Source organism: Mustela erminea, chromosome 17 (assembly GCF_009829155.1).
Source record: "Mustela erminea isolate mMusErm1 chromosome 17, mMusErm1.Pri, whole genome shotgun sequence".
NCBI lineage: Eukaryota > Metazoa > Chordata > Mammalia > Carnivora > Mustelidae > Mustela > Mustela erminea.
The window spans coordinates 45,607,301-45,625,931 of NC_045630.1; the positions used below are offsets into that span (position 1 = coordinate 45,607,301).

The 18,631-nt window shown below is 56.1% G+C and overlaps 1 protein-coding gene across 10 annotated transcripts; it reads right to left on the reverse strand.

Moving 5' to 3' along the window:
* Positions 1 to 10,293: 10,293 nt before the first annotated feature.
* KLHDC8A (kelch domain containing 8A) lies at positions 10,294 to 17,931 on the reverse strand. 10 transcript variants are annotated; one of them, XM_032318927.1, is made up of 7 exons: positions 17,847 to 17,931; positions 16,519 to 17,120; positions 13,354 to 13,518; positions 12,948 to 13,163; positions 12,567 to 12,770; positions 12,225 to 12,326; positions 10,294 to 11,359 (listed from the first exon to the last, which is right to left on the reverse strand). In XM_032318927.1, the coding sequence occupies exons 2-7, from the start codon at positions 16,892 to 16,894 to the stop codon at positions 11,166 to 11,168; spliced, it is 1,257 nt and encodes a 418-aa protein (XP_032174818.1). In that variant the 5' UTR covers positions 16,895 to 17,120; positions 17,847 to 17,931; the 3' UTR covers positions 10,294 to 11,165. The 10 variants fall into 10 exon arrangements, with proteins under 10 accessions (XP_032174818.1, XP_032174823.1, XP_032174822.1 ...); XM_032318932.1 differs by having other exon boundaries at positions 16,519 to 16,692; positions 17,847 to 17,925; XM_032318931.1 differs by lacking the exon at positions 17,847 to 17,931 and adding an exon at positions 17,474 to 17,836 and having other exon boundaries at positions 16,519 to 16,692.
* Positions 17,932 to 18,631: the final 700 nt, after the last annotated feature.

Below are 18,631 nucleotides of genomic sequence, written 5' to 3' on the forward strand. Positions count from 1 at the left end.
CAAATAAATAAATAAAAATCTTTAAAAAAAAATGCAGGGGTGCCTGGGTGGCTCAGTGGGTTACAGCCTCTGCCTTCGACTCAGGTCATGGTCCCAGGGTCCTGGGATCGAGCCCTGCATTGGGCTCTCTGCTCCTCGGGGAGCCTGCTTCCTCCTCTCTCTCTCTCTCTCTCTCTGCCTACTTGTGAAGTCTGTCTGTCAAATAAATAAGTAAATAAAATCTTTTTTAAAAAATGCATTACACTCCTATCATTTAACTTGTGTTCCCTGAATCTGTATATAACTGCCCACTCATAGTTTTCCTCTTGTGATTCATGAGATTTGGCTTGGTATTTAAGGCCTGGAACACTAGAATCCCCATTCTGAGTGTCAATTAGAATGAAATGAGAATATCCACAGGCTCTCCTCCTTCCTCTAAATGTGAAGTGTAATAGGGAGAAAGAGACATTTTCCCTTGAGTCTTCATGCTAACCCAATGTTTCGAAGTGGGTCTTATTTTGCCAAAAGCTATACAGCCATACAGAGAAATTGGCTGAGCTGGGATTCGGAACCCCACAGGAGGATTGTGTCTCCAGCTGCGTATTCAGGACAAGCTGAAGAGCAAGAAGGACTACATCCCCAGTGACTGGATTTTATATTTAGTGTCTGCCCGGTTTCCTCCTTCCTCGGATCCTTTGATCCTTTCTAGTGTGAGTTAGGGATGGAGAATGCTTCCTTTGTAGTGGGAGAGAATCCACTTAGGGAGGAAACCAACTTCCCTTCCCCAACTCTGGGGGGCCACAAGAGGTAGCCAATTTGTTACTCTTCTTCCACCAGCCTCCCTCCTTGCTCTGAGTCATCTGCCCAAATAGAATGAGGCCCAGGTACCAGTCCCCCTGACCTGCTATTCCTTTCTCCCCTGAGATCCCCTTCCATCCTGGGATGGAAGCTAGCTGGGCCCATCCAGGTGGATTAGGGTCCTTAAGAAGAAGCAGGTGTAGTATTAGAGCAAGCACAGGGCCCTGAGTTCTATTCCCGCTGACACCAAGCAGTTCTGTGGCCTTTTACCAGTCACTTACTCATTCTATAAATACTGGTGCCTGCTAGATGCTGGATATTGGTCCCTGCCCTCAGAGAAGTCTGTCTAATGAGAAATAAACAAGCCAATCCTCAACAGAGGAAGATGTGCTCAGGATGGGAGAACAGAATGCCCTTGGGGTGTATAACAGGAGGGAGCCTTGGGCCCGGACAGGATGAAGTCGTCAGGCGAAGGTTCCAGCAGACGGGGCCTACTAAACAGAGACCTGAAGGGTGGGAGACAATTAGCCAGATCCATCAACACCTCCTCAGAAATAAGATGAAAGAATGATCCAGATGAGCCTAAGACTCCCTTTCAGGCTTCATCTAGACTCCTACCAATTCTTCCAGATACCCCCAAAACTATGAGCACACCGCTAGGCACACAAAAAGGTGCTTGGTAGATGTTTACGAACCAAAGGAACATATGTATGATGGAATTTGAAGACTAAATGACCGGAATGTGAATCCTTCTTTAGGGAGCAAGTCATGCATGATCAAAGAACCCAGAGAAAAGAAATCTGCCCTGTTCCAGCCAGGGGTGCCCTGGTGGCCCCTGAGGGACTAAAGGTGGTAGTGATGAGTGGACCAGGTTGCTGTCTGTCCGCAGAGACAGCAGAGGAGGCAGATGCAGACTGAGAAAGAGCCAAAACAGCCTGTGACTAGGAAATGTGGTTCACGGCTGAAACTCAACTCTCAGACTGCTTACAGGGAGACCTGGTCTGTCGCAACAGAGCGATAATTCCCTGACAGGGCATCTGATTATAGCTGGGGCCTCGGCAGCCGCAGATTTCAGGACATTCCTGGGTCATGTGCTTGGATGTGGCTGGAAAGCTGGGCTGAGCCGGGCCATAGTAATCCTGCCTGCCCCAGTGTCCCCCCCTGGGAAGGGGAAGCCTGGCCCCCTCATCCCCTTGTCCTATCACTGATTGCTGTGTCAAGGGCTCTGGGGATAATCATTCTTTGGGCCACATCAGGCAAGCAGTGAGAAACAAGCGTCTGTCCCAGTCCCTACACACCTCACCACCTGTGTGCATGCATGTCTGTGTGGGTTGGAGACTAGTAAAAACAGAAATTCATATGGCTTAGAGTAAGGACTTCTGTGGGGTGTGAAGTAAAGGGTGCTGGCGGGAGGGCAGGTGAGGAACACCAAAGCCATATTTTGGGGGTGAGGAGGGGGTAAAGCATTTCTTCTGAAAAAGAAATACACTTAAGATGAGCCTTGAGGGGTGACCCAGAATTCGCTCTCTACTGTCAGGAAGTATGCAGTTTAGTAAGGGAAATGAGATGAACACACAGTTTATCCTATAACCCAAGGCAGAAAGTAGGAAGGACCTCAAGAGAAGTACAGGATGCCGTGGGAGGCTGGAAGGATGGGTCCTGCTGTGGCTCAAGGATTTGATGGAGGACCTTAAAGGGAGAAGTGTGGGGAAAGGCCCTCAGGGATGAAGTGGAGGTGGGTGGGCGGAGGTGACACTGAGTATGTGTGGAGGGGCTGGGGTGAAGGCAGCAGAGTAGGCAAGGGCCAGCCAAGCACTCTGCATCAGATGAACTTTAGGGGGTTCCCAAGCCCTAGAATATCTCCTCTTTGGGGATTTACTTCCGTATTAATACCTGAACCCATCTTTTCTTTGGGAAAAAGGCTGCTGCAGGCCGGAGGGCCCTTCCAGCCTGAGACCCTAACCATGATATTCCCTTTCCCTGGAGCCCTGAGACAGATTACAGCTCCCCCAGATGGTGGACAGTATGGCCTTGAAGGTGCTGCCCTTCCCCTGCCTGGAGCTGGTGGAATGGTCTGGATAAGATCCTGTGAGTTATGGGGCACCTGGGTGGCTCAGTGGGTTAAGCCTCTGCCTTCGGCTCGGGTCATGATCCCAGGGTCCTGGGATCTGGGCTCTCTGCTCAGTGTGGGGGGGCCTGCTTCCGCCTCTCTCTCTCTGCCTGCCTCTCTGCCTACTTGTGATATCTGTCAAATAAATAAATAAAATCTTAAAAAAAAAAAATCCTGTGAGTTAGAAGTGGCTCTCCAAGATTAGGATGTGGGAGTCCAAAGAGATGATTGTAAATTCTCAAGTGGCAGGCAAGGTAGGATGCCTGACTCAATGCTGCTCTCTACTGGCCAACTTAAGCCTAGCAAGCTTTATAGGACACCCAAAGCTGTGACCCCAAGCTCCCGTCTTCTTAGGTAATTATTCCTTCAATGAGCCAATCACTCCATTCATCCATTTGTCGCTTCGTTCATTCATTCACTCAACAATGACAATAATAGGTAGAATAATACCTAACATTTATTGGGCCAGCCCTGGTTCTAACTGTCTTAGATACGGTGTCCTGCCCAAGGCCACCCAGGCCTGACTGGGAGTAACAGCTGAGAGGCTAACCCTGTGGGTTCAACATGGCAGCTCGAGCTCCTAAGGATGGTATTGCTTTGTGGTGCCCAAATGGGCTCTGGAAATACAAGTTGGAACTAATGAGCTGCTTACAATCTAAATTTTGGAAGCCTTACCAGGAATTTGGGGGAATCGTGCGCAGCAAACACTGAAAGCGGTCCCCCAGGCTGTCAATTACAATGGGAAATTGAATCTTATTCACAGATGAGGCCTGGGAGGGACTTGACCCCAGATCTTCTCCCCGAGGCAGCTTGCCTGCCTGTCTCCTGCCTGGAGCCACGGGAAGAGCTCAGGGAGGTAAAGAGTCAGGGGTCCTGGGTTCCAGCTCTTTTAACCACCAAACGCCCCCATTTGGGTTATGGCCAAGGGATTTCTCTCTCGGGAATGTTTCCTCATCTCTAAAAAGAGATTTGGGTAAACCAACTCTGTGTTTCCTTTCAGCTCTGCTGGGACGCCTCGGCTATATCTAAGGAAGGACAAATTAGAAATCTCCATCCCTCCCCTTCTTTTGCCCACCTCGCAGGTGATTCCATCTCTACAATCAGGGGCTCCATTCCCTTTCCCAGCCCCAGACTGGAATGATGTTTTGGCTCCGGGATCTGCAACCCAGGCTCCAGGTTCTGCTCTCCCCCGCGCCTAACTATGACTCTTTTCCATCTCTTGGCAACTCTGTGGGCGAGAATTGTTGTTGTTGTCTTTTACACTGTTAACACGCTGCGTACTAGCCACTGTGTACATGAATTCCATCCTTGCCACAGCTCTAGGAAGCAGGTGTTGGCGTATGGTTCCCCCCATTGCACAGAGGAGGAAACTGAGACACAGAGAAATTCAAGAAAAGCTGGCAAGTAGTGGAGCCAGCCTGGAGCCCAGACCATCTGGCTTCAGAAACAGCTCTCTTAGCCCTCCTACTTCAGCTCAGAGAGAATACTTCATTTGCCCAGAGTCTCAAATAGACTGTGGCTCTCTATGTCATAGTTTCCTCAGCCTGAAATGTGCCTCCTGACGGCCTCGTGGGCTCTCTGTGGGCCGAAACCATGTGAAGGGGCCAGATTGATGATTTCCTATGTCTGCTTGGGGTTTCAGTGAGCTCGGGTGCTCTCAAGTCTCCTCCCCCGAGTTCTGGCAGAGATCCCTGTGCGTGTGCAGGCTGTGACAACAAGGGGCTTATCAGACTCCCTGAGCTACAGCAGATCTGATCTGGGTCGCAGGACTGGTAAGATAAGCACTGAAACTGCCCAAGGCCAGAGCTGTGTACTCGGGGAAGGCGGAGAGGAGCCTGCCTGGGGGGTGAGAAGAGGAAGAGCCTGGGGATTACTCTCCATGCTGATTCTGTGGCCTGAACAAGGATATTCTGGGAGTTAGGGGGTAGAGGGGGTGGCTGTTTGCGTAGACTCATGGCAGGGGTTCTAGGCAGGGTTTTGGAAAGGGCCTTCCTATCCTGTTGTTGATGGCAAAACGAAAAGATCTTTCTCTTTTGCTGCCTCTCATTCCTATGTCCTTTTCTCAGTGTCGGAGCCTGTAGAACACCCATAACCGTGGGGTCTGCGGGCAGGAGTGGGGGCACCTATGCTTAGGACTGGGGTAAAAGAATTCATGGGATTCATGCACTGGGCACCCAGTCACTAGGTACTTTCCACTAATTCTGCTGTGCTGTTGCCTCAGTCATCGGAGAGCATGATGGACTGAGATGGGACAGAAGATATAAAAATAAGAGATGCCTCGGTGGCTCAGTAGTGAAGCACCAGCCTTCGGCTCAGGTCATGATCTCAGGGTCCTGGGATCGAGCCCCGCATCTGGCCCTTTGCTTAGTGGGGAGTCTGCTTCTCCCTCTCCCACTGCTTAAGTCCTCATCCTTCCAGGGTCAGCGCCTCACACCCAGGATTTTATCGATCCTTCCCTGACCCTGTGAAGTCAGGGTCTTAGTTAGGTTGGATCCTGGGGTACAGAGGCTGCTGGTGTCCATGAGGCAAAGGGAACATGAGCCCCAGAAAGGCAGCCAGAGGATGGGGTTCCACACCTGGCTCTACCCCCGGTTAGCCACATGACCTGGAGCAGGCGACTCAGTTTCCCTTCACTCAGTTCGTAATTGGTGAAGAGACCCTGCACGTGGAAGGTCTTTGTAAACTGTGAAAGGCTCCCAGCTGCGAGGTTTTATGGCGGTGGCCCATGCTCAGGACTCCATCCTCCACCTAAATGCTCTCCCTTGAAGGGGCCATGTGTGCACTTCCTCCCGGCCCTGCCTCCACAGCCGCCCCCCTGCATTTGCGAGTAGGCCGGAGAGGGCCAGGCAGGGCGGGGCACAGGAGGTGTGCCCGGGAGGAAGGAGGGGGAGGGAAGATCTGCCCGGTGCCACCTCCCTGCCCCGGGTCTGGCTCCCACTGGCAACCTGAGCCCTTGGCCTCCCAAGCCGCTCCAGGAATGCAAACCCCAAACAAAGCACATTCTTGAGCCTGTCACCAGCTCCTGACCCTTGGTAAGGGAAGGCCAGAGCCAGCATTTCTCTTGGCCCTGAATGACACGAGCACAGTCTGGTGCTGGGGGCTGTTAGCACAAGCCAGGATTAATAGGCTGGCTGTCCCCCAGAGCTTATGAAAAGCCCAGTCCTGAGCCAGTCCTCCCGTCCAAGCCTGCTGCAAAGGGAGAGGGGACCCGATCCCTAAGCGAGGGGACTTGGAATACCGCTGATTTCCTGAATCTGATTCTTTGTGCCAGTCACGGGCTGGAGACGGGCTCCGAGGAAGCCGGGGCTCTCCAGGCTGGTGCTGTCTCTCGGCTCTTTGGTTTCTGGCTTCATTCAATTCAGCTGTTACACATTTATTTCACCAGTTATTTGTTACGCATCTGGACACAGCAAGCCCGGCTCTCTGTGATGCTCTGAGCGCCCGAGGGTGAATGGCATCGTATGGTCCTGAGAACCTACAAAGTTTTGTGTGGGGGGGTGGGGCACGTGTAGGGGCAGTGGCTGTGTTCACCAGGTGCATGAGGGGCAGGGACCCTGGGCAGAGGCAAGGAGGGGGAGGAGCAGAGGCGGGGAGGTAGGAGCTGTGCCAAGGGACTCAGAGGCCCAGACTGAGGCTGGGAATTGCCTGAAGAGTAGAGGGTGCTCCCGGGGATGCTAAGCTTGGCAAGGACAGCTGGATTCGGAGACAGAGAAAGATTTCCGAAGCATAGGGGCTCTAACAGCGATGCGAAGGGTGGGCTGGAGGAGAGTGCTGGGGGCCCCCGCAGTGGGGAGGCTGTGACTTGCTGCTCATGCCGGAGGATGAGGGGGTGAACCCGAGTGGTGGCCAAGGGAAACGGGGAGGGGCCAACCTGAGGGGATGTGAGTGAGAAGACCAAAGGTGGCATGGTTCTTTGTCACCACGGTTGAGCCGGCTTTCTACAGGTGTTGGATGCAGAGGTCTGAGGTGAACAGAGACCCATCCTGAAGGGTCCCCAAAGATGGGGACACTGAATCCAGATAGGGGAGCCTGGGAAAATGATTTATCCCTTACTATTCCCTTATGATTGTTTGCTTTTAAGGATGTGAGTTGCTAAACAGATTAGGACCAAGCCTCACTTTCTGTTGAGTGGGAGGGAGGGTGCCCCCAATGTCCCCTTCTCATCCTCCAGATAAGGAGGGCAGGGCAGGCCCCCTTCGGGGGACAGTGAGTGGGAGCTTAGGAGTCCATCGCCTCAAGGGCACAGCCACACCCTCCCTTGCAAGGCTGACCAGAGGAGGAGCCTGGAAGGCCCAGCTCCAGCCCAGATAGGCCAGACCACTAGTCACAAGCCTGAAGGTCCTCACTCCAGCAATGCAGAGGGTGGAGGGAAGCTTGGGTGTGGGGGGGGGGGGAACAGACTTCTCTCTGAACCGCCTAGAAAACTCACCAACTCTAGCGGTCCCCTCAGGTGGCCAGTCTTCAGATACTTCCGGGCCTCCAGTCCCTTATCCCACTGACCCTCTGAGTCATCTGCCAAATACTTCTTCTTCGGAGGGTGTTTTGCATGAAGAAAAGAAATTGTCTCGGGAGAGTCCAATTTGGCTAATGAGGAACTGGTCCTGGGAATTTTTCCCAGTTCTTCTCCTCAAGGAACCATCACCTAAACTCACTCAAGACACACTTCGCAGGCACTGGCTGGGTTCCGGGCATGAACCAGCTGCTGAGTACGTGAGGGCAAGCTAGAAAGCTTGGGCTCCCCCATTTCCGGATAAGGAAGTCACTATTTCCCCATCTGTAAAACAGACCGATCCCAGGCTTGCCCAAGCTCACAGGGATACCAGGATGTGAGGGACCTCCGGCTGTCATGGCACCCATCTTTCTGGGCTTGACATTTCGAACTCCTTACATAGTACACCCCAGCTGATGTCCTTGTTGCCTCCGTGCGCTATGTCATTCAAGGCAATGGCATGTTTCGTTCAGAACAGTTGAAATCTCAGACATGGCTCAGTCACCTACTAGCTGGGGACCTTGGACAAGTTACGTAATCTCTTGGAGACTTTAGCTTTCTCATCTGCGAAATGGGACACTCCTTACCTCATCGAGTTGATCTAAGGATTGAAGTGAGGGCTTCACCACCTTGTCAGATTGGGAGATGAAGAGGAGAAAGAAGAGGGGAGGGACCTTTCCAGAGAGGGATGGTGACAGGAAAGCCTATGCAGGGGTTGGGGGTGGGGGGGTGGGGGGGGTGGAGCGGGGCCTGGAGCTGGGCCATCTCTCCCCAGATCCCGAGCCGCTTTCATGGTCCCTCGAGGTACAGACCACGTGGTTCACCACTGACACTCCCTGCTTCCCTAGCTCAGCAAGGCACCCCCAGTCTTTCCCAGGAGGGACCTCCAAGAGGTAAGTCCTCAGCAGATGCCAGCTCCGGCTCTTAGTGGCCCTCATGGGCTGTGGTGGCCAGTCCCCCATTCTCATAATAGGGAGACCCTTTTTCAGGCTCATCGTGCCCCTGAAATTCTGGCCATTTAAAAACACCTCGGTCCCATCCTTAGATCCAGTATTGTTCTGTGTACTTGGAAAGGCCCCTCCTCCAACACACACACACACACACACACACACACACACACACACACACACACACACGGCGGCTTTGGCTTCTCTTGGAAAGGGTAGAGCGACCCCTGCTTGTAAACGCCTTTCTCAGGGAGGGTGAAAGGGGACAGTGGAAGGTGGGGGGTGGGGGTGGGCAGACCAGGGCTGGACTTGGCATTGGCTTCCCAAACCCCTTGATCCCTCACGGGGGCTGAAGCTCTTCTGGCACCTTCTTCTAACAGTTACTTCAGCAACAAACAGACCCGAAATAGGGGTGCCCAGAAGCAATAGGAAAGTCTCCCCCACAGTCAGCTCACCAGGGGGCACTGGTGGCCATCGGCTGCCTCTGGCCTGCGTGGGAAGGCCAGGCTGGGCCAGCAGGGGGCAGCACCCTTCTGAGGCTGCATGAAAGGAGAAAAGCCCCAGATTCTATATGTCCTGATCCCCAGAGCCGATCCTCCAGGAGGCTCCCCCTGAGCCCTGAGCCCTGAGTCCTGACAGGTTTTCCTCCTCTGTTCCTGCCTCTCGGGAATGAATTACACCATCGCACAGTAAGTGCCGTCTGACTCCCCGGTAACCCCTCCCGAGGCAGGTTTTCTTTGTATCCCTGGTGCTGGTACAGCTTTTAAAAATAACTGGCTCAGGGTGCCTGGGTGGCTCAGTGGGTTAAGCCGCTGCCTTCGGCTCGGGTCATGATCTCAGGGTCCTGGGATCGAGTCCCGCATCGGGCTCTCTGCTCAGCGGGGAGCCTGCTTCCCTTCCTCTCTCTCGCCTGCCTCTCTGCCTACTTGTGATCTCTCTCTGTCAAATAAATAAATAAAATCTTAAAAAAAAAAAAATAACTGGCTCAGTTGGTTAAGTGTCTGCCTTCGGCTCAGGACAGGACCCCGGGGTCCCGGGATCGAGCCCTGCATGGGGCTCCTTGCTCAGGGGTGGGGGGGAGCCGGCTTCTCTCACTCTTCCCCTCCCCACTGCTTGTTGCTGCTTGCAAACAAATAAATAAAATCTTTTTAAAAAGAAGCAGCAGCAGCAGCAGCGGCGGCTGCCTGGAGGGCTCAGTCAGTTTAGCCTTCGGCTCAGGTCATGATTTCAGGGTCCTAGGATCAAGTCCTGCATCGGCTCCTTCCTTGCTCAGCGTGGTGTCTGCTTCTCCCTCTGCCTCTGCCTCTCCCCCAGCTTGTGCTCTCCCCTTTCTCTCTCTCTCTCTGACAAATAAATAAATAAATAAATAAATAAAATCTTTAAAAGGGGGCGGAGGGGCACCTGGGTGGCTCAGTCAGTTAAGAGTCTGCTTTCAGCTCGGGTCATGATTCCAGGGTCCTGGGATCAAGCCCCAGGTTGGGCTCCCTGATCAGCAGGGACCCTGCTTCTCCCTCTCCATCTGTGTGCTCACTCACTCTCTCTCAAATAAATAGATAAATCTTAAAAAAAAAGAAAGAAAGAAAGAAAGAAGAAGAAGAAGAAGAAGAAGAAGAAAGAGGTGCTCTAAAACCTTCAAGTCGTTAAGTCCATGAGCAATCCCCTTCCGCCTTGGGTAAGATGGCAGTGAACTTCAGCTGAGTGAACTGAGGCCACCGTGAAGACATCAGCTGCTGAGCGCAGCCCTTCCTGCCTCCTAACTGGAGTCTTGCCTACAGCTGTACTGGGAGCGAGGTGACACGGCCGGTCGAGGTTTGGGGATAGAACCTGCTCCGGGGGAAGAGCCAAGAACAGCTGGCCGCCTGGGGCCCTATTTAGTCTGACACCGTCACAGGGACAGATTTCGGGGGTCCCCTCTACCCATCAAGATACCCATCCACCCAACCCTGGCACCAGCTGCCCGAGAGGATAGGAATATAGATTTTAATCATTGTGCTGCTGCTGTTAACCCGGGTGTAGTCAATCCAGACTTTGTGGATTTTGATGCCACAGTGTACACGAGAAGGTTTTGTACAGAAACGCTCCAGGAACGCTGGGGACAAAAGAGCCAGGGAGGGGTGGCGGAAGGAGAAAGTGAGTGAGGAGAGGAGCGGGAAGCAGAGCCTGGGCTGGGTGTCTGCTCCTTCCTCATCATCGCGTTCCCATCAAGGACCCGAGAGGCCTGGGATCTTGCTGGCCGAGGCTGCTGACCTGGACTGGTCCATTTGAACCTGACTTCCCTTCCAGCTCAGCGGCCTCTGCTCCAGAGCCGAGTCGCTGAGCAGATGAGGGCAAGGGCAGGCCTGCTGCTGACCGCCGAACGGGGTAGGGATGCGAATCATGGGAGAGAAGACGGGTTCCGGACTCCTTGCAACCCCTCACCATTTTCCATCCCTAGAGACCCTCAAACTAGCACAGAGCTGGGGAGAAGACAGTGATAGCCGTGGTCTTCTACCCCACCCACCTCCTGCCCTGGCCACTGGGGGAGGCGGAACTCACAGGAAGGGGAGGTAGCCGGTGCTCCTGGGCCTTCCTCTGCCTGAGCAGGAGGGGAGGAGCCCCCTCAGAGCTGGGCTGGGCTCCAGCTGCAGGTTGGCGGAGTCAGCGTGTCTTCTTACGGTTTCCTGGGATCAGTACAGTTTGGAGGTGGAGGGAGGTCCCCCAGAGCCCCTAGGGCCTGAGCCCCCCCAGTTGCGGACAGGAGCTGGCATCCTGGGAAGTCACCCAAACTGCTCTGATGAGACCATGTCTGTCGTCAAGAGTGGAGTGGTCTGGTCTGGGGCCGAGGTGCCAGGCCCGGGGGCAGCTAGGAGTCGGAGACGCACAGGGCTTCCACGGCGTCGCTCAGACCCTGGCTGACGCCCCCCACGGCCAGGAGGCAGTTCTTGATGACAATGCTGGAGCAGGCGCAGCGGGGCGTGGGCATGGTGGGGAGCGCCTCCCACTTGTTCTTCCCCGGGTGGAATGCCTCTGCCGTCTCCAGGACCGTGGGTTGGTTCCCTGGAAGTGCCAAGGGAAGCGGACCTCACAAAGGAGACCAGCCACCGATCCCTGCCCCACAGTGCCACCACCTCCATGGCCCCCTCTGGAACCCACAAGCAGAAGCCACGGACCTCAGTCCCTGGACTGCAGAATGGCTCCCTCCGGACCCTGGGCCTTGGCTTTTGGCCGACAGCCTCTTGGCCCTGCCTGCTTTCTCTCCCTCTTTTCATCTCCACCCACTGCTTTGACCCCAAGTCTCTAGACACTGCTGCTGCCTTTCTTTTGCCTTGTACTAAACAGCTGTCCCCGAGGTCTGGCTCGCATTGGGCTCCTTCCATGCTCGGGCGAAGTGGGAGTCTGCCTACACTGCGTAACCTCTGGGCAACTAGAGTTTCTCTGCCCTGTTGAGGCTGGGGTCCTGCCTTCAAAATACCTCTAGTCTCTGCGAGGAGTAGCCCAGCAAATCCTGAACCCATTACAAAAATCTGTCTAATCAGGTTGCTCTCCTAGTCCACGATGGAGCTGGATATCCAGGGAGTAGAGCAAGCCAGAGAAAGAGGACCAGGCTAATCCCTGCCATGCATTTGTCCCCAGGTGTTCCTGGATAGGGCCCCAGGGAGCTGTGCTCAGCAAGCCTGCTTTCCAAGGTCGGCAGCCTGTTCCGCATGCTGTCTTGGCCTCAGTCCCCCTGTGTGAGAGGCTGGAAAGAGCACATGGGGACCCGTTTGTGGATACGTGGGAGGGCATGTTTTGAATTATTTGGGTTAAAGTGGTAGGCAGGCAGTGTGCAAGAAGCTGCCAGAACCTTCTCCTGCTCACGCAGAGCGCCAAGTGTCCACCAAGCACCCGACCCACAGTAACAGCCTGAAAGCGCCATCCTTACCGAGTCCTCCGGCCACTATGACCCGTCCGCTCAGAGAGCCGGCCACAAAGTCTGCCCGCCGCTTCTTGAGGAAGAATGAGCGTTCCATCTTCAGCCAGCCCCCTACGGGCCATGGATCGTGGCGCATAAATTGAGAGAGAATTAGATGCTGACCTCCCCCACCAAATATGCACCTTGTCCCCAGAGCTCACGCCCGAGGCCCAAGTCCACTCCAACCACCCTTTGTGCTCCGGGCAGAAACTACACCTCCTGCTGTTTGAAATGATGGGCTCCGAGGCCTCCCCCCTTTCCCACCCAGGCTTGCTCCAGTCCAAGGAACCAAAATCCCCTGCAACGAATCACCTCGTTCTATCTCTGTTCTCGTGGGCTCCGAGCTGGAGAGAAGGCTAACTAGAGGCAGCGAGCAGGAAGGTCGGGATCCTTCTGGGTCTACATTGGTAAAAAGCAGGAGAAGCCCTCCCTCCCCTGGCACTGCCTGGATGTCGTAAGAAGAGAAAATAGACGGGAAAGTCTTGGAGACAAATAACCAGCCAGCCAGGAGGAACCCTGTCCAGATGGAGGAAAGCGATCTCAACAGTAGCCTGGAATGGTGAGGGCTGTCCAGATCTCTGAAAGGCTCCCCCTGCTAGGGCAGCGGCCCTGGGCGGGTGCATGGGATAGGGGCAAGGTGCAGGGAGTCAGCCAGAGGGGTCGTGGGCAGCGAGTAGCCAGTGCCCTGCTCACCTTGTTCCATGTCGAACACATCCATGGTCCGGAGGAACTTGGGCTGCCGGTAGAGCCGACCCTGCCTCAGGCCCCCCAGGCTGTAGAGGCGGTCATCCAGGGTCACAAAGCTGGAGAAGGCCCGCTTGCTGGGAATGTTGGGGAACTTGGTCCAGGAGCGAGTCTCAATGTCAAAGACCTCAAAGGCATTGACTGCATACTTCGACTGTCGTCCCCCTGGGGGCCAGAACGGGGTTGGAGGGGTGGAAGGGGGGGGGCACAGTAAGTACCTGAGGGCAAGGGCTGGGTTTCCCCTTTTGACTGTTACCGAGCCATACAGGGAGCGCACTGTGTGTCAGTGCTTCCTGTGGGAAGGGACCCCAGGAGAGAAGAAGAGATAGATGCAGGACAGATAGCATGTCCTTACCTAGCACGTAGATCTTGGAGCCTCGGAGGAAGGAGGTGGCAGCATATCTCGGGGTGGGCATGGGTGCTAGTGACACCCACATGTCCTTGAGCATGTCATAGTGTTGGAGGTGGTTGTGTGGACGGAGGTCCAGGCCCATCCCACCAGCCGCGTACACTCGGTAGTCTAAGGAGAAAGGCCACACACATACCCCTGGCTCAGCTTATCTGCACGATGAGACAGCTTGAAGACCAGCACTAAGCTCAGGCCAGGTTCCCAACCACTGCAACCTCCCTGAGTGGGGCTGCTGAAACCACGACAAGTCCCTGCCGGGTTGAGCCTGGGTCTTCCTGAAACCGCATCACGTTTGCGTGTCTCAGTCGTCCTTGGTGTCTGGCCCTTGGCTGAATCTTGCACGGGGTAGACTGTGATGGAGTGGGGGTCTGGACAACCCTTCGCAGGTCTTGTCCTCTCCATGTTCCTCCCTCCTAGGCAGCCAGAGGGAATGCCAAAGAGGAGAGGTATTTGTCTGATGCCTTCCAATAGTGGACTGTTGCTTAGGCATTCCCAGACTGGAATGCTCCAGACCCAGCAGGAGCCTTTGGAAATGAGGTCAGCCCTGCTTGTCGCTGGCCTTGTGGGACACTGGCCTGCTGCTGATTTTCTCTGTCTGCCCCCTGCTCCCCCGGGAGTGCCTTCCTCCTTCGCACACTGGGTGGCGTGTGGGCTCCGGAAGGCATCCTGCACTAGATGAGACAGGGTTAGGGCTGAATGAGGGGGAGGCTTTGGAGGACAGAAGACTAGCCCCTTTAAGGAACCCTGCCAGGGCGGTAAGGTGGGTGGGTACTCTCAGAGCAGAAGCGAGTTCGCTCCCATTTTCTGTTGCTCTTGGCCGCAGGTAGGCAGGTAGGCAAGCACCTCCCTGACACAACGCAATAGAGAGGATAAGCAAGGTGTCCCTGTTTCCTGGGGCTTCCCTCCAGGGCCTCCTAAGGACCAGAGACACAGCGTCCCCTGCTCCCCGACCCCACAAACCACTCGCCTTCCCGGGGACCCACCCGTGCCTGGGATTCTGTCTCCCAGTAGGCAGTCTTCCCAGCTTCTGGCCCTAAGAGGCTTTTATTCTTCAAGGGAATTACAGGGATGAGTACTATTTCCTTCTATTGAGCACTACCTCCAGTTTTATTGAAAAAGGAAAAAAAATCCCAACTGTAGCCTCAGGTCAGGAGATTGGGCCTGCTAATATTGGGAGGGTTTCCCTTACATGAGCTCTGCCTCGCCCATCCCTATGTCCCCCCGAAAACACACCTCCAGCAGAGAACCCTTGGTCCGTGCCCCACCACCACTCCTGGGCCAGCTCCTACTTAGTCCTTCACGGGCACTTGGGTGTCCCCCGACGGCAGAGCTGGGCTGAGAGCACCAGACCAGTGCCTCCCAAGGCATTGACTTTGCCCTACTCGCTGTTTATTACCGAAATAATCGTCGTCTGTTTCTTCCACTAGATTGTTAGAGAATTTGTTCGTCCATGGCCCCAGCCTTTGCTTCAGTGCTGGCCACACAGGCATAGGAAAGCTTATCAGACCCACTGCTGAACCCAGTCAGTGCCACAGTGAAGAGCAGAGACTCCATCATCACTCATTAGCCCTGTGACCTTGGGTGAGGTATATAACCTCTTCGGGCCCCACATGGCTTCCCTCCAGAATGAGGGTAATCATAGCGCTTACCTCATCACCCAGCCTGTGAAGATCATATTAAAACACATAAAGCACCTACGGTAATGACTCAATAAATGTGAGTTCTTAATCTCCCAGCAGCACTTCTCGAGGCCGATGCGGGCGGGGGGGGGGGGGGGCGGCGGCAAGGAAAACCCTTTCTCTCTCTTTCCCCCCCACAACAGGCCTCCAGGTCTCCTGTCTTTCCTACCCAGGGTTCCTGGAGGCCCCACAGGCCACTGCTTTGAGGGATTCTGGGTTAGTTTCTCACTAGTCACCTTCACTGGTCAAGACCCGGACTTCTGAAAGTAGGGGCCAGGACTTCGGTCTCTCTTCTTCATCCCTGGGACCTAGAACTATGCAAGGGACAGAGCAGGTATTCAAGAAGTACTGATTCCTGATCTACAGTAGACCCTATGGGTCAATGGAATGGTTTTGCCAGAGGGGGAGGGAGGATTGCATCCGACCAAGGCTATCTGAGCTGCACTGGGGGCCTTCTAATTCCTGCTGGACCATTTCCTATAAAGCCCTTTGCACTGGGGCACCTGAGTGGCTCAGTCGGTTAAGCATCTGCCTTTGGCTCAGGGTCCTGGGATTGAGTCCTGGGATCCAGCCCTGCCTCAGGCTCCCTGCTCGGAGGGGAGCCTGCTTCTCCCTCTGCGGCTCTTCCCACTCGTGCCCTCTCTCTCCCTATCAAATAAATAAACCTTTAAAAAAAAAAAAAAAACAGCAGCAACAGCAGCAAAAAAAAAACAAAAAAACCCTGCATGTTTCAGCAAAAGAGAATTTGGAGCCCCCTCTGTGCTCTGGGCTGTGCTAAACCCAACCAGAAAGAAACAAGGGATTTTGAGAAAGTGAAACGAACGAAGATCACGTAACCTCCTGATCAGCACATGCTCGCTCAGAGACCTGTGAACCTGGGCAGGATGCTGCAGGAGCATGACCCTCAAGAAATTTCTAGTCCCCATTCATTAGCCTCTCTGAGATTAGGAGGCAGAGGGGGAGATAGAGGGTAGTGGGGAAGGCCCTGGAGTCAGGCCTCAAAGCCCCCGTGGTGGGGACTGGGGATGGTTCAAGGAGGCAGAGAAGGTTCCCAGGACCTCAGATATGTGTCTGAGGTGTTGGCCCCTAAAAGGCAGTGGGCAGGGGATAAGGTGTGGGTGGGAGGCTCTGTCATTCTGCAGAATGAAGGCGTCTTCAGGGACACAGCACTAACCCTTCAGCTCTCCCCTCTGGCCAGGCGCGCCCAGCTCTCCGGGAGGAGCCTGGTGGAATTACTAGACACTTCACCTGCTGAGCCTGTTTTCCCATCTGTAAAATAAGGCCAGTGGGTCTTCAGTTTCAGGTCTCTTCTAGGGATCAGACAGGATCAGGACTGTGAGAGCGGGCCCCCGACTCAGTGTCGGTTTCTATCCCTCTCCCGGTGGTCCCCCACTCCCTCCTCTCTGCCCTCCGCCGCCCTGGCCCCACTTGCCTTTGGCCGTGACAGAAATGCCCATGGCGGCCTCTCGCAGCACGCTCCGCTTCTTCCACTTGCCCTCATCGATGTTGTACATCTCCACGACCTTCAGGGGCAGCTGACTGGTGCCCACACCCCCGATCACCATGATCCGCTTCCCCAGGGCGATGGCGGCCACCCCGGCCCGGGCTGTGGGCAGGGTGGGCAGGGCGGTCCACTGGTCGGCCTCGGGGGAGTAGACCTCAAAGCAGTCCATGGGGATGCCGTTGTCGTCACATCCCCCGATGGCATAGACCTGTCCCCCGCTCTCCAGCAGGGAGCAGTAAACCCGGCGGCTGGGCAGCGGCGCCAGGCGCTTCCACTGGAAGTCCTTGACGTTAGGCACCTCCATCGCAGCCCCGGGGGCCCCGCCCGCCGCGCCCCTGTGCCCGCGGAAAGCCAGGGCGCCGCGGGAGGTGCGAGCCCGGGGGGCCGCCCGTTACTCCGCGCCCCCTCTCGCCGCCTCCATCTGGCTCCCGTCCGCCGGCTCCCGCCCGACCCCGGGCAAGGGCCCCGACGCCGGCCAGCGCTTCACAGTCCCTCCAGACTGCGCGGTCCGGCGGCGTCCGCGCCTGGCCCTGCGGGAGGGATGGGGCGAATCAAGGGCGGTCGGGGCCCCGCGCCCTCGCCTCCTCGCGCCGCCGGCCGGGCGGACTCCCGGCTCCCAGGTCCTTGCCAACTTTAAAGGGAGGACGCGGCGGCCGAGGGCGCCACCCCGCGGCGGCATCGCGCCCCACAGCGCCCTGTCCCCCGCCCCTCCGGACGGGCTGCTCGGACGCTAGCGGGGCGCGCGCTGGGCTGGGGGCTTTCGGGGGCTCGCGGCGCCCCGCTGCCTGCCGCGGAGCGAGGAGTTAACACCTCCGGGCGCCGCCGCCTCCCTGCCCCCGCCCCCCTGCCCGCGCCCTCCCGCCCACGCCCCCGCGCCACTTACACAGCCAGGCCGGAGGAACGCGGTGGCGAGGCGCAGACCGCGCATCAGCAGGGAGCGGGGAAACGGGGATCCAGGAGGCCCTCCGCCCCGGGGCGGCGGGTAGCCGGGGAGAGGGCGCGGTGTCCTTCCCCGGCGCGCACGCCGCCGTCACACATGCAGGCGAGGAGAAGGGACGAGCAGCGCGAAGGAGAAGCGGAGCCGCCCGCGGGGAGGAGGCCGGCCCGGCTGCTCCGCGCACCTCCCCACCCGCAGCCGCCACACCTGTGCAGGAGGCCGCGTGCGCCCCGCTGCGGAGCAGGCCGTGACCTCTTTATATAAGCGCTGGCAGCACCCGCCCGCGGGGGAGGGAAAGGGCCCCGCGGGAGCCGCTCACCTTGTCTACGGGGTCAGAGGGGCGGGGCACTGGAGCCAGGAACCCAGATTTCAGGGACCAGACTCCCTCCAGCTTGATGGTGGTGTGTGTGTGTGTGTGTGTGTGTGTGTGTGTGTGTGTGTGGCGGGGGGGGGGCGGTTTGTGTTTGTTTTGGATGAGGAGGTGGAGAGACCAATTACCCAGTTTATCTACAGCACCCAGACCCGGTTCGTGACAGGCTGGCTCAGTAGTCAGCTTTGCGTTGGGGGAGGCAGGATCAAGTGCTTTAACCTCATAGAAACAAGGTCCGTGGGTGTGACACGTGCAGACCCGACACAGGTGCACCCAGTCAGAGCGGGGCCACTGACCCCGCACACCTCTGTGTGACTTACACATCGCCCCAGCCTCTCCCCTCCGGAAACAGTAACTGACAAAGCACACACATGTGGACACGTAACCAGAGACACCGAAGTAGATGGAGGAAGGCGGGGGGGGGGGGGGGGGGGGGGTGGCGCTCCCCCACTGCCATGCCTTCTGCACACTCTTTGAGGAGGGGAGGCCTGGTTATGCAATGTTGCCACTCAGCACCGATCCACGGGGCTTGCCAAATAATTTTCTCAAGCCACATTCTCATAGCCTTTTCAGGATAGCAATCCCTTGTAACAAAAGTGCCCAAGACACCTGTGGGCCCCCTGGTCTGACTGCAAAGCCTGTGGGGTTCTCTTTCTTTCTGGTTCCCTTGAATACAGTCTTGAAACACTCAGGCTTGGGAGTCTGACAGAGGTGGGTTTGAATTCTGGCTCTGA

Excerpts from the sequence above, each read along its gene's own strand:
- KLHDC8A (XM_032318927.1), bottom strand. The coding sequence starts at position 16,894 with ATGGAGGTGCCTAACGTCAAGGACTTCCAGTGGAAGCGCCTGGCGCCG. Across the intron at positions 12,327-12,566 it reads GAGAACAGAGATAGAACGAG|GGGGCTGGCTGAAGATGGAA; the intron begins GTGATTCGTTGC and ends CATGGCCCGTAG. Across the intron at positions 11,360-12,224 it reads CATAGTGGCCGGAGGACTCG|GGAACCAACCCACGGTCCTG; the intron begins GTAAGGATGGCG and ends TGGCACTTCCAG.